At 41.9% G+C, this 14,640-nt stretch overlaps 1 protein-coding gene across 2 annotated transcripts in view; it reads left to right on the top strand.

Moving 5' to 3' along the window:
* The first annotated feature begins 470 nt into the window (after window positions 1-470).
* ZNF704 (zinc finger protein 704) overlaps window positions 471-14,640 on the top strand; it is an 89,273-nt gene continuing 75,103 nt past the window's right edge. Inside the window, exon 1 of one of the 2 annotated variants that reach the window (XM_042464224.1) lies at window positions 471-1,245. In XM_042464224.1, coding sequence (XP_042320158.1) covers window positions 898-1,245 — 348 coding nt within the window. In that variant the 5' untranslated portion in view covers window positions 471-897. The remainder of the gene's footprint in view (window positions 1,246-14,640) is intronic. The other variant, XM_042464223.1, reaches the window with a different exon arrangement.

The following is a 14,640-nucleotide window of genomic DNA, read 5'->3' as shown; positions in this document are numbered from 1 at the left end:
ATTCCTCTGAATGTTGAGGTGGAATCTCTTTTCCTGGAGCTTGCATCCATTGCTCCGGGTCCTAGTCTCTGGAGCAGCAGAAAACAAGCTTAGTCCCTCCTCAATATGACATCCCTTCAAGTATTTAAACAGGGCTATCATATCACCTCTTAACCTTCTTTTCTCCAGGCTAAACATCCCCAGATCCTTAAGTTGTTCCTCATAGGGCATGGCTTCCAGGCCCTTCACCATTTTGGCCGCCCCCTTTGGACACGCTCCAGTTTCTCCACATCCTTTTTGAATTGTGGTGCCCAGAACTGGACACAGTATTCCAGGTGGGGCCTGACCAAGGCAGAATAGAGTGGCACTAGTACTTCTAGACTCTATGCTTCTATTGATGTAGCCCAGAATTGCATTGGCCTTGTTAGCTGCCGCATTGCCCTGTGGACTCACGTTCAACTGGTGGCCTACTTGGACTCCTAGATCCCTTTCACATGGGATGTTCTCCTTCCTGATCCTATATTTGTGCCAAGGAAACCTTGGCAAAACCCTGCTTCCTCCTTCTCCTCCCCCCCCCCCCGAGGCCAGGCTCCTCAGCTTGTTGGCCAAGGCCAAGGCGTGTTTGGCTTTGGGAGAGGAGTCCAGTCCGGGTTTTGAGCTGCCTGCCTGTGCGGGGAAGGAGCAGCGAGCAAGGCGCCAGGGAAAGCTGGCCCAAGCCCTTGCCTGGGCTCCCTCCTTCCGCCCAGCAGCGCCCTCGAGGAGGCAGCCAAGTGGGGAGGCTGCCCCTTGGCCGGCCTTCCTCCTCTCCTCCTCCTCAGCCCCTCAGCCTCGCCTTGAGCTCCTCCTCACTCAGCCTCCTTCCCTTCCCTTCCCTTCCCTTCTCCCCAGCATCCCTTTCCCTTCTGCTGGGGCGCGGCCATGCAAGGCAGGCGCCTGGCCAAGCGCTCCAGCCTGGGCAGCAGCCGGCGCTTGAGCCACTCAGCCGGGCAGCAGCAGCAGCAGCAGCAGCAGCAGCAGGCGGCGCCTTCTTGCTTGGAAGCCGGAGGCCGGCCCTTGGCCAAGGCGGACCACTCCTGGAGGCCTCCTCGGCGGGAAGGCTCAGCGGCAGCCTTGGAGGAGGAGGAGGAGGAAGAGGAGGAGGAGGAAGAAGAAGAAGAGGAGGAGGAGGAAGAGGAGGAGGAGGGCCAGGCAGGAGGCAGAGGAGGAAGGGGCGGCAGGAGCCCACCCCCCGCCTGGCAGCGCAAGGGAGCCCAGGCCAGCCTCAAGGTGCGGGGCTGGGGAGAGGGAGAGCCCCGGGGTCCCCAGGAGGGATTGCCCCCAAAGGTCCTCCATTTTGAGCAGGGCTGAGAAGCATAGGTTTCTAGATAGACAGGAGTGCTTTTAGCTTTTCTGTGGGCATGTCCAGGGGGACCAGACGTGCCTGGACCTGTCCTCCCATTTGTGCCTTCCAAAAGGTCCTCCATTTTGAGCAGGGCTAAGAAGCGTGGGTTTATATTGATAGGAGCGGCTTTAGCTATTATTTCTTCATGTTCAGGGGAACCAGACATGTTCAGTGCTTGGACCTGTCCTACATTTCAGCCTCGTTCTGCCCAGGAGGAATTCTAAAAGGTCTTCCATTTTGAGCAAGGCTAAGAAGCATGGATTTCGATTTCTAGGAGTGGTTTTTAGCTTTTATTTGGTCATGCCCTTCCTTTTTCTTGGCATGCCCTACATTTGGTGGTGCTTTGTCCTCCTTTGCTGTGAGGACTGGGGGACCAGACGGTGAAGCCTCCTTTTGCCCAGGAGAAACCCTCAAAAGTCCTCCATTTTGAGAAGCATGAATTTATATTTATAGGAGTGGGGTTTTTTAAAAGCTTTTACTGGGTCCTGTCCTTCATTTTTCTGGACTGTCCTCCATTTTGCGCTGCCTTGTCCTCCTTGGTGGTTAGAGGACATCTGGTCACCCTGGTTAGCCTGGACTAGCTTTGCTGTGGCTTCCAACTGGGCTGCCTTCTCTTCCTGGCTCAGGGGCTGGAGGAGGGCAGCAGGGTCACCCCTGAGTCAGGGATGACCAGATACCTTCACTGCAAAGGAGGACCAGGCACCACAAAATGGAGGCCATTCCAGAAAAACAGAGGACAGCACCAAAGAAAAGCCAAAAATACTAACATAAATACCAATTTGTCCTCAAAATGGAGGACCTTTTGAAATTCCTCCTGGACAGAAGGTTGAAATGTAGGATAGGTCCTGGAAAAGGAGGAGGCCTGGTCACTCGCCCATGTGGCAACAGAGCACTTGGAAGGGGAGGCAAAATGACACATTCCACTGCCATTAAGTTTCCTTTGTTATAACAAAGAGATAAGGCAGAGGGGACGGGGCCTCTGAGCATGTCCAGAGTGCCTTCACAGGCTGAAGAACCCAATGGTGCCCTCCCATTACTCTTAAGACTTGCCTGTCTCGCTGTTGTGCCATGTTGGACAGGCAAACCAGGCATAGGATGGCCAGATGTCTTCACTGTGAAAGAGGACAAAGCACTGCAAATGTAGGACATTCTAGGGAAAAGGAAGACATGGCCAAATAAAAAAGCTACAAATATTATTAGAAATAGACATTCATACTTCTTCGTCATGCTCAAAATGGAGGACCTATTGAAATCCCTCCTGGACATGTTCTGGAAAGGTAGGATATCTGGTCACCCTGTCCTCACTGCAGAGGAAGAAAAGGCACTGTAAAATGGAGGACATGACTAAAGAAAAGGTTAAAAAATACCCATAGAAATATAAATCTATGCTACTTAGAAATTCATGCTCAGAATGGGGGGCCTTTTGAAAATGCTCCTGGACAAAAGGTTGAAATGTAGGACATATCCTGCAAAAGAAGGGACTCTGGTCACACTGGCCAGGTATCCACTTCTGACAGGACTCTTTCCTGGATGTTATGGGGAGGGAAAAGTCAGACTGTCTGTGGGAACGGTTTTGTGTGCATGTCTGTGACAAAAGGCACCATGTGTAGTTTTTCTCTTTCTGAATGGAAATGGTACATTGCATGAGGTGTTTTCTGTTTTTCTTTTACATGTGTACAACGCATACTTGTTATATTAGAATGGCTTCAAAGAAGAAAATGAAGCTGATCATCCATGGTTTGGAGGCTCCTGTGGGGTTGAGAGCCGGCTATTTCATTTCCCGGCTCAGACAGATTGTCTTCTGGTGTGTAAATAAAGATGGTTGTTGTTTACAATTTTTTTCTTTTTTAAAAAATCCAAGGATCCTTTCACTTGAGCCTGGCTGTGCCAGATCAGAGAACTTTTGTTGTTGCTGCTGAATTATTCCTGTGGTCATAGGCTAAAGTGAGGGACATAAAATGAAAGTGCCCTCTTGACAGTAGAGGGCAATGCTGGAATGACCATTGAAAATCAGGATCAAAAATAGTAAGGACTAAGGTTTTACCTAAGCTTTGAAATGCTTCTGAACTCCAGGGTTGCAGAGAATAATGGTAAAGCTTAATGAGGCCGCAGGAAATGCTTTAAAAAGGGAATAAAATGACATCAACCAGCAGAACAAGGGAGCTGTGGGGATGCTAACACCGCAGTCTGAAACACGGCTGCTTGAAAAATGCCATTGAGTTCAGTAGGTAGGTGTACTCCCAGGGATGTGTCTGTAAGCTTTTCCTAGTCTTCTCTGAATGTGCTAGACCACAGCTCCCATCGTCCACATCCAGCCAGCATGACTAATGGGGATGATGGGGCTTGTAGTCCAACTCACCTGGAAGACACTAGCTTGGGAAGGCTGATGTGTGCGCCGGCAGTTGAAATATCTGGAGAGTGATTCTAGGGTACTTGATGTGAGGAGGATAATGGGTTGTGTGGCTCAGAAAAGTAGGTGGGCCAGTTAAAAATTAGGCAGATGTACTCCCAGGGATGTATCCTAACATGGTCTCTTCTGGATGTGCTACACCTCCCATCACCACTACACACCCAGCATTACCAATAAGAATGATGGGAGTTGTAGTCCAACTCACACAAAAGACACCAGCTCGGGAAAGCGGGCGTTTGGGACAGCAATTGAAATATCTGGAGGGTGAATCTAGGGTACTTGATGCAAGCGGGAAAATGGGCTGAAGTGGCTCAGAAAAGTAGGTGGATCAGTTAAGGTGGAATTCAAAGACATAGCCATGTTAGTCTGGAAAATCTGAGCAAAGGAAACTTGTAGGATCTCTGAGACTAAATGAAAAAAGAACTTAGAGCATGAGTTTTTGTAGAGTTGCAGTTGAATTGAAATGGAAGTAGACGGAACTGTATGAACGCTCATGCTACCAGCTTCTTCCTTGCAGTTAAGGTGAAGTAATTGCACGGGAATGAGCATGGGATGATAAGAGCAGTTCTACACAACTTCTGGAGCAAGCATGTGTGGTGTATATACTTTTTGGATTATGTTGATCTACCGACTATGCATACAACTGTTCAGTAGCATTTTAACTGACATTGCTCCATCCTGTGGATCCCTGGGAGCTGTAGTTTGGTTGAGGTACTTAGAATTCTCTGCTGGGAATCTCTAGTGCAGTGGCAGTCCATAGACCAGTCCTAGTCTCCAGGCCATTGGCTGGTGGTCCTTAGAGAGTTTCCAAGAAAGAAAGAAAAAGGTAGTGAATGAACACAAATACTCATCCCTGGCACTTGGGTGAGGCAATTCCAGTCACTCACATCACTTGGGGTTTTTCAAAAAATAATTTTATTGACTTTCACATACATGAATTAAAACAAAGCACAGCTCAAACATATTACATTCACACGGACGTCCTCTATCAGATCATTCATACACACACACACACACGTATATATCAAACAACTTCTTGAATAATTGTCTTCCATTCATTCCTTAATTACCTTATCTAAATAATATTGCATAATTTCTTTCTTATTTTTCCTTTATACAAACATCCTTACACTCATTCCTCATCCTCATTTGACTTCTTAGTTTCCAACACTGGAGTTATACTTTGTTATAGTTTGTATCAGGGGTAGGCAACCTGTGGCCCGTGGGCCGAATGCGGCCCGACAAGGCCTTGGGACCAGCCTCCGCCCAGTCCTGCTGCCGATTGCCGCCGGAGCCTTTGGCCTCTTGCATGAGGGTGTGGGGCCTTTGGCGTATCAGGAGGAGGCGGGCAAGGGGGGGCAAGCAGCAGGCAAGGGGGGGCAAGCAGCAGGCAAGGGGGGCAAGCGGCGGGGCAAGGGGGGCAATTGTCTATAGAAGCCTCCGAAACATGCATTTATATTAACATTTTTTTAAAAAATCAGCAAATTTTTTAGCGTGTCCTCCATTTTTTATAAAAAAGTGTCCTCCATTTGAAAATTTTGTCCTACATTTGTCCCGGTTTATTTATTTATTTAATTTTTTTTAAAAAAAAATTTTAATTATTTATTTTTTGGGTTCGGCCCCCCCAGTTGCCTGAGGGACAGCAACCCGGCCCCCGGCTCAAAAAGGTTGCCTACCCCTGGTTTGTATTGTCAATATTTCTAGTCGTCTTTTCTGTTACCAGCCCTAATGTATTTAAGTAAGTAGTTACTTTGATAATATATGTATGTCCACGTTCATCGCCACATTATATATATTTATGTATACATTTTAACATGTACCCATTGTTGTATAGTCAGTATCCTATATTAATCTTTCCTCATTCCTTTACATACTTATATTCTATCCAGTACCCCTCAGTAGTGATATATGTATTATTTCTCCTGCCTTAAATGTCTCTTTTCCTATTATTTCCCCATTGTTCCCCATAGAATAGATATATTTTACCATTAATTTTCATAGAAGTGTGTTGACTTGTTACTGAGATAGATAGTTAGATTGCCCATCTCTGACATATCCATCAGTTTTAGGATCCATTCTTCTATATATGGGTTTTGTTGATCTTTCCATTTCTTAGCATTAATCATTCTAACTGCTGTCACTACATCTAAAAGTACTCGTCTAAATTCTTTCTCTGTCTGGGAATCTAATCTAATTGGCATATTTAATAGGTAAGTTTCTGGCGTTAGTGGGAAGTTGATTTTTAGGCTCACATCTCATAGTGTGAGATGCACTGCCATATTGCACTTACCTGTTCTGTAACATTAAAATTCTCTAGCACAGTGTTTCTCAGGCTATTTGATGTGGGGGACCTGCAGCGTTTTTCCCCCAATGTGCCAGAGACCGGTACCATATTTATGCCCATTGACGACAACTATTCCTTTCTTTCCTGGAAATTCTCTAGGAAATGGCAGCCAATAGCTTGATCCAGGGACCTCTACTTTGAGGAGCACTGCAAGTCTAGCAGAGAATCATAGTACCCTCCAGACTACAAAATCCAGGATTCTGTAGGATGAAGCCTGTAGTAATGTAGAAAAGGTTGGTTTTAGAGATTATGATGGAATGTAGGAAGGCATACAGTCTCTTATGTATGTCAAACATAGGCTATTTTAGAATTCAGCAGCACAGTCCTATGTATCCTTTCTTGGGTTAAGCCCCATTGAATACAACAGGATTTACTTTCAAGTAATATCTCTAATTTGCAAATTAAAGCTTTTTTTAAAGTGTTTTTATTGTCCTACATTAAAATAATCTTGGTTAAAATAATGTTTTTTAATTAAAATAGAAATAGTTAATTCCAAACTGACGTGAAACACAAATTTTTTAATTATAAATTTTATTATGCTGCCTTTTGTTATTTCTTTTGTTTGTATATCACCCTGAACTCCTAAAAAGAATGTATTGTGGTATAAAATATTTTAAAACACTCATTCCAATGAATGATTTGCTCTATGAATGCCCCTCTCACTGTGGGATTGTCTTTGAACAGTATCCCAAAACTTAATACGTATGATCCAAAATGTCACTGTCAGAATTTTGTCTGGAGTTGGCCAGATAAAATATGTAACTTTGGCAATGTTTGATCTTCATTGGCCTGTTGTTTGCCTTTAGATTCCAAGTCCAGACCTAGTTTTGGGTTATCTTAAGAACATTTTATTCCTATACATTTCATTCCTGTTCAGTATGCTGGTAAAAGAGACAAGACCTCAGTCATGGCCATATGTGTTCTAGAATGCCTTTCTATTCCAAGGACGTCTGCATGACTCAACCACTATTTCAATTTTACTATTTGCTGAAAGTGTATGTGTATTTGAAAAGCTCTGGAAGTATTTGGCTGCTGTTTGTTGGCTTCCCATCCTCTTCTTTGCTGATTTTTGGGCAGTTGCCATGTGAAAGCCACAGCTTATAGGGTGTTTTGTTGTTGTCAATGCTTCTGTTATTATTTTGATGATAATTAAAATGCTGTAGTAAAAAGAAGGTTGAATTATATATACAGTTTAAGCATTCCTTATCCAAAAATCCAAAATGCTCCAAAATCCAAAACTTTACTCATGGGTGGCTGAATTAGTGACATTTTTGATGGTTCACTATATACAAACTTTGTTTCATGCACAAAAGTATTTGTAAAATATTGTATAAAATTAATTTCAGGCTATGTGTATAAGGTATGTTGTTGTTGTTAGCTGCCCTTGAGTTGACCTCAACTCATGGCAACCCTGTGGAAGAGACATCTCCAGTACCCCTTCTCATATACCTCTCTGCTCAGGTCCTGCAGGCTCAGACCCATGGTCTCCTCAATTAAGTCTATCCATCTGGCATGCGGTCTTCTTCTCTTTCTGCTGCCTTCAACTCTTCCATTGCCTTTTCTAATGAATCTTTCTTTCTCATGGTATAGCCAAAGTATGACAACCTCAGTTTAGTCATCCTGACTTCCAGGGAGAGTCTGGGTTTGTTCTGTTCTAAGATCCATCTTTTTGTCTTTTGGCCATTGAGGGTATCCTCAGCACTACTCTTCAGCATCATCTCAAATGATTGACTTTCTTTCTCTCTCCTTTTTTTTTAACTTTCCAGCTCTCACATCCATACATGATGATGAGAAATACAATGGTTTGAACAATCCTAATTTTAGTATTTAGTGTTATGTCTTTGCACTTTAGGATCTTGCCTAGTTCTTTCATAGCTGCCCTTCCAAGTCTTACATACAGGCCAAAATAAAGCTGCCTCGGGTCACTTTGAAGGTATGCTGTTTAAATGATGCATGCATCCTAAGAGGCCAGAAGCTGCACCAAAGCTGCGCTCCAATTCTTAGGACTGGAGCATGGCTTTGCCTCTTAGGATTCATGCCTCATTTAAACAGCATACCTCCAAAGTGACCCGAAGCAGCTTTATTTTGGCCTGTTTGTATGTGCCCTTAGTATTCTTCTGGAACATAAATTTCATGTTTAGATTTGTATTCCATCTCCAAGATATCTTATTATGGAATTATGGTTGGAATTTTCTTGGTGATTCACCAAGGACTAGGCCAGTGTAAGTATTTTGTTGGATGTTACACAGAGAGATATCAAGGTCCTATTTATGCAGCATATTTTCTGTAGATGTGAAACAGTTGTTAGACAACAGTGGCGTGCAGCCCCACCCCGATCTGAACATTCATTGATGGTCTGGGGATGTACTGATTAAGCTCCCTTGTGCCATCTCTCAGCTGTTGCCCTCTCAGTGTGTAGGTATGTATCAAATAAGCTCTCACCTAAATGTTTCTATAGATGCATCCAGACTGAGAAGTAATCCAGTTTGACACTACTTTGACTGCCATGGCTAAATACTCACACACAGCTCTGTTCCACAACAAACTGCAATTCCCAGACTTTCATAGCATTGAGCCATGGAAGTTAAAATGGTTCCAAACTGGATTATTTCTGTAGTGTGGATGCAGTCTATCATGTCCTTCTTCTTCTTCTGAGGTATCATTTGAAATGGATTTAGATGGATCACTGAGCAAATTTAATAGGAGTCCATCTTGAAACAAGATTTCAACAGGTGCATTTTCTGCAGACCAAAGGTGCATCTTGATTAGCCCCAATGTCAAAAGTCTGGCAACAGCAGTAAAAATGTTCTCATATATTGTGCTTTTGTTCATGGTTAGTTAAACACCTAAGACTTACTGATTATGATTGAAGAGACCTAACCTCTTGATGGTACTGTAGATAAACTCACTTGGCTGAGACATATATCAAAGAAATTTGCTGTTCAGGAGGAGAACATTTCTGTTCAAAAATATGCAAATTAAGAGATAAGATTGTACTTCTGATTCGTTGAGGAAGAAACCTGTTGAGGAGACTTACTATCCTGTAAAAGTTCTGTTTTGTTATAAACTGCTTACAGTGAACACTCAATATATCTACAGTCCCCTAACATTCAAGGCACATTCAGTTTTATTAAAAGGCATGCTGAATGGCTAAACATGCAAGGTGTTTGAAGCTGCAGAGGGGATTTGACATTCTATTTAGAAACTTTCGGTACAGCATATTATACTAAAGTACGGCAAATTCCTCCTGTTTTGTTACAGCAGACTGTGTTGTAGGGCATGTGATGTTAATTTTGACTCCCTCTGGGGTGGGGCATGCCTATGGGTTTTTTCTAAACATTTTTTTTCCTGGCAAGAAAATTTCTTAAGCAGGATATATTCATGAGCACAAGTTTAGCATTGTTAACATTTTGGCCTGGAGAATGCTTACTCTAAGGATTTTAAGGCCTAAATTTGTAAATGTCAAGTGATGCATTGATAGGGAATTGAATAATCATATATTTAAGATCAAGATAGAGAGACAATGAATTGTATTGTGGGTAATGGTGCAACACTACAGTTAAAAAGCAACTGTGTTATCAGTCCAAACCTTTAACACTTTTCATGATAGGAACATATGAATTGTGTTATACATTTTTATGTGAAACAATGAAGAAGCTTTAAAAGTCTATTCAAGCATATCATCATCAACACCTTCTTAAAAACCCTTTCTTTTATTTTTTAGAAAAGCTTTAAAAAAAACTTCAGTTTTAAAAGCCTGTCAGAATATAAAACTCTTTGCCTGCTGATGGAAGGGCAGCAAGAAGATGACCTCCCTGGAAGGGAGTTCCAGAGCCATTACTGGAGGACTATCTCATGGCCCATGTAGCCATACCCGTTAAGGTGGTAGGATTGAAAGAACAGCCTCTCCTGAAAATCTTAGAACCTGGGCAGGTTCACATAGTGAGATACAGATTATCAGATAGCTGGAACTCAAGCCCTTTAAACCTTTTCGTTCATAAACTGAACTTTGAATTGTGCCCTAAAACAGATTAGCAGCCAACAGAGTTGTTGAAGTACAGGAACTGTATGGTCCCTGTAACCCACTCCAATTGATACTCTGGCTGCAGCTCTTTGTACCACTTGAAGTTTCTGAACACTCTTCAAAGGGTCTAGTATAGTAATCTAGTAATCTCTGTATTACTATACAGAGTCTAGTCTAGTCTAGTAATCTAAATGAGACACATGTCACCATGGCCAGATCAGACATGCCCAGGAATGAGCACAGTTGATGCACAGACCTTAGTTTACAGTTTATGTAAAATAAGCATTCATTGGCAAGGTGAGGACAGTATAGCACTAAACATTGTTAGAAGAATTGGCCTTACCTCATTGTTTTCCAGGAAAAGGGACTTCTGTCTAAATCAGTTAGTCTGATGTAATTCTTCTTTTCCAAATTTGAATCTCCACAGACTAGTACAAAAAAGTGAGAGAATGTTTCAGAAAGCTTGAAGCTGACATTGCATTTGAGTTTAAATAGCAGGGTTGTTGTTGAATGTTTTTAAGCCAATGACTGTTTTAATAAGACTAGACATTGTCCAACTCCTTTTGCTACTAGGAGTGATGCATGGTTAATCTGATTTTAGAGTTATAGGAAGGGTTTTACTGGTGCTAGTAAAAGCTCTGAAGAAGATCTTGCAGCCTAAGCATTCCTGGAAGTCTCTTTTTATGAGTGTTTTAAGTATTTATAAAAAGGCTTTGTTCATTATCTCAGTGTCAGAATTCTTCCCTGCCATCCAGTCCCATTATCTGCAAATGTCTTTTCTGATACTTCTGCATGGATGTTTCACTGCCATCTCAAACTTAAAAAAATCAAGACCAAATTCGAACTTCTACATTTTCTTCTCCTTCACATGTGTCCACTGATCATCAAGCATTAACATTGTGTCATGATTTCTTTATCCTTCTGCACATTCATTTTTATCACAAGGGCACCTTTTTGTGTAGTTTCTTTCAGTTTTTGCACTTTTAAATAATTTGTCAATGAATTAGCATTTTTTAAAAAGGCCTTCAGTTTTTATGTATGTTTCAGGAAATGTACTCATCATTTGGAGGGGGCTTGTGAACTGCAGAGCATATGGGTTTTGACAGCACACTAGCATTTAGGTTCAGAAAGTGCACATTTTGTAAATTTTAATTGAACTATTAATGGAATGATTTTCTCACATTTCTCCCTGAAAGCAGTCTGCAGGGTCACAACTAGTGCTCTGGGAGATGAATTTGTTTCACTTTTCACTCTAGAGTCTCCATCTAGAACAAATTAAGAGAAAGTAAAACATAGCATAGTGTCTTTCCTGAATTCAAAGTTTATTTTTACCCATTCCTTTTGTTCAGCTTTGATAAAACACAGGCTGGCAGACAGAATTTGTGGTCTGCATAAAATCTGCTTTCTGACATACTGCAGCACAGAAATATTGACATATGATATATGGCTATATAAAATATGGCAACATGGTAGAATTGGCTCCAGTTTTGCATTAATCTCATAAATATTCTTACATATTCAAGAGATTGCCTTCTTTCTTTTTTATTAAACTGAACCTTCAAAGGACCTCCCGTGGATCACAAAATCTGTGGATGCTCAAGTCCCATTCAATACAATGGCATAGTAAAATGGTGCCCCTTATATAAAATGGCAAAATCAAGGTTTGTTCTGGAGAATATATATATATTTTTTCAAGCCATGGATGCTTGAATCTGTGGATCAAAAAGTCAATGAATATGGGGGACAAAGCCTGTCAGTGACTATTGAAAAAGCCCTCTTACAGATCTTTATCAAACATGCCATTGAGGGTGGCAGTATCAAGAGATGGGCCTCCTCTCATACAAAGGCTCATAGTGCAGAAAAGGTTGATTCAGATTGTCTGATCTCAAGTCTTACGGGGCTGTATAAGTCAAAAGCAGCACTTTAAGTTGTTCCCAGAAGCCATCTTTGTTCCTAGAAGCCAGTATATGGAGGTTGTATGTTTCCCTGAGCAGGTGACGTTCTTAAACACTTTTCAAAGGCAGCCTGACCTAGAATGTGTTACAGTAATCCTACATTCTAGACTCACCTCTCAACCAAGATGTTCATATATATTGAAAACCTGATTTTTTCATAAGAGTGGAACCCCATCTAGTACAAAATGCATACTTATTCTTGGTCTGACTTTCATGTAATCAGAAATCCCTCTGTCTTGTTTTAAACTTCAGTTTATTCACCATCATCCAGTCCATTGCTGACACACTGATATAGAATGAGAACAGTTTCATTTGAGTTAGATGGAAAGGCAAGTCACAGTCAAGTGCCATCAGCATACTGTGGGTATTAAATCTCAAATCTTCAGGGTACCTCTCCCAGTGGTTTTATGTATGCAGTGAATAGTAAGGAATTCTGAGCCCAACAGCCATAGTGTCAAGCAGGAGTCTCCCAGAACCTGGTAAAATTTGCCTTTCAAGGAAGTACCCAAGTTACCATAAAATAGTGCCTCAAGGTCCCATCCAATACAGAAAGCCTTAGAAATATACCATTGTTGTGGTGTCAGAAGCTATCAAGAAAATAACAGACTGAAAATACATTCCTCCTTTAGCTCTTGTTGCAGATTATTCACCAAAGCAGTTCTGGCCAATAGTGAGGCCTGAAGCCAGATTGAAATGGATGTAGATACATTATCTCATCCAGAAACTCCTGGAGCTAAAATGCAGTTGACCCTCCATTTTTGTGAGGATCCGTTCCGGACCCCCCCCCCCCCCCCCGAAAACAGAGGCTCGCGCTTATTCAAGCCCCAAGACTTGAATGGAACTCACCCACGGGTATGACCATGCACGCTATTGCAAATAGCGGAGGTCACCCTCCATGCCTATTCAAGGGCACAGATCTCAGATCTGTGCATTAGGAGGGGCGATTGTAGTATCAGATGTTCTAGTACAAGAATGGAGTATTGGAGACTGTAGAATTTATGCAGCAGAGTGGGCTCCAATGAGACTTTTTTTCAGCTTTTTTATGCACAATGGAAGTATGTATAGTTACAAATATGCATTGACCACTATCCTTGCTCACTTGGCCAGCACAAGGAAGACTGAAGACCCAGGAAGGGCAAGGGTCAGATGTACACAAGATAGGCTTCCTGTTCACATCCCCAGGCTGTATAAACTGAAAAACATCCATTCTAACTGAACAAGAAGATGTTGTTGTTATTAATTTATATCTTGACTTTATGCCAGAACTAGAGCTCAAGGCAACTAACATAAATTAAAACCAATACCAATAAAAGCACATACAACACATAAGCAAAAACATATAAACTGTTATTATTAAAATGAAATTAAACTATCTATAGAATTAAAACCATTTTGAATAAACACATTAAAATATGAAAAGATAAAAATCAGCGAAACAATATCCTACTAAAAGTTCTTGCAGTCAGTTCATAAACCTGTTGGAGCAGGAAAAAAGTTCACTTGACAATGAAAGGATAGCAAGGAGGTAACCATTCTGGAGTTCCTAAGGAGGTACTGTATATATTAATGTATAAGTCTAGAAATTTTAGTCAAAAAATTGACCCAAAAATCCCAGGTCGACTTATCCATGGGTCAAATGTAAATATTATACATTAACTCTTATTAAAAAGGGAACGATCCCCTGGTATAAGGCAAGAGTGCAATCTGTCCTAGAAGCACTGACTTCCCTCTACTCTCTCTTCCATCCAGCCTTTAGTATGAGTTAAAACAGTTATGCCTGCCATAATTTTGCAGGTTCTTTGGCATTGTTTTCCTTTGCTTCATCATTTAGATCTTTTGATACATGCACCTAAGTTTTACCCTTGACTTATCCAAGGGTCATATCAAAATCCATAATTTTGCCTCCAAAACTTGATCTCAACTTATACATGAGGTCGTCTTATTGTCAAGTATATATGGTAGTTCCAAAGCTGGGGGCGTAATCACTGAGAAAGTCATCTCCCACATCTCCTCCAAATGTGCTTTTGAAGATGTTTGCAATGTTGAAACCTAGATTATTAACCTTTATTTTTATTTTATTTATGAAGCGCTTCCTCCACAGCTAAGTGAGCCCAGGCAGATTGATGTAGGAACACTTGGCCATTCACATAGACTGGATCGAATCCATATAGGGTTTCATAGATTATAAATGTGCTCCCAAACAGATTGGTAGCCAGTAAAGCTGTTGCAACAAAGGAGCTGCATGTTAAATATAACTAACAATCTGGCTGCACCTCTGTTGGCCAACTGAAGTTTCTGAGCACTTTTCAAAGATAGCCCCATATAGAACACATGGCAATATTCCAAAGAGGCTATAACTATGGCATGTGTCACTAAGACATGTGTTAACGTGGATGTAACTAAGGAATGGTCAGATCAAGACATTTTCAGAAAAGGGTGCAGCTAGTACATTGCCAACTTGCTCTGCACAGCAGAAACCTGGGCCCGCGGAGGTGGCAGGACCGGTCCCAGCCTGGTCCTGCCGCCGCCTCCTCCTCCTCCTCTGCC

Source organism: Sceloporus undulatus, chromosome 4 (assembly GCF_019175285.1).
Source record: "Sceloporus undulatus isolate JIND9_A2432 ecotype Alabama chromosome 4, SceUnd_v1.1, whole genome shotgun sequence".
Taxonomy (NCBI): domain Eukaryota; kingdom Metazoa; phylum Chordata; class Lepidosauria; order Squamata; family Phrynosomatidae; genus Sceloporus; species Sceloporus undulatus.
The sequence above is the reverse complement of the archived record's forward strand: the minus strand, read 5'-3'. Positions and strand labels throughout refer to the sequence as shown.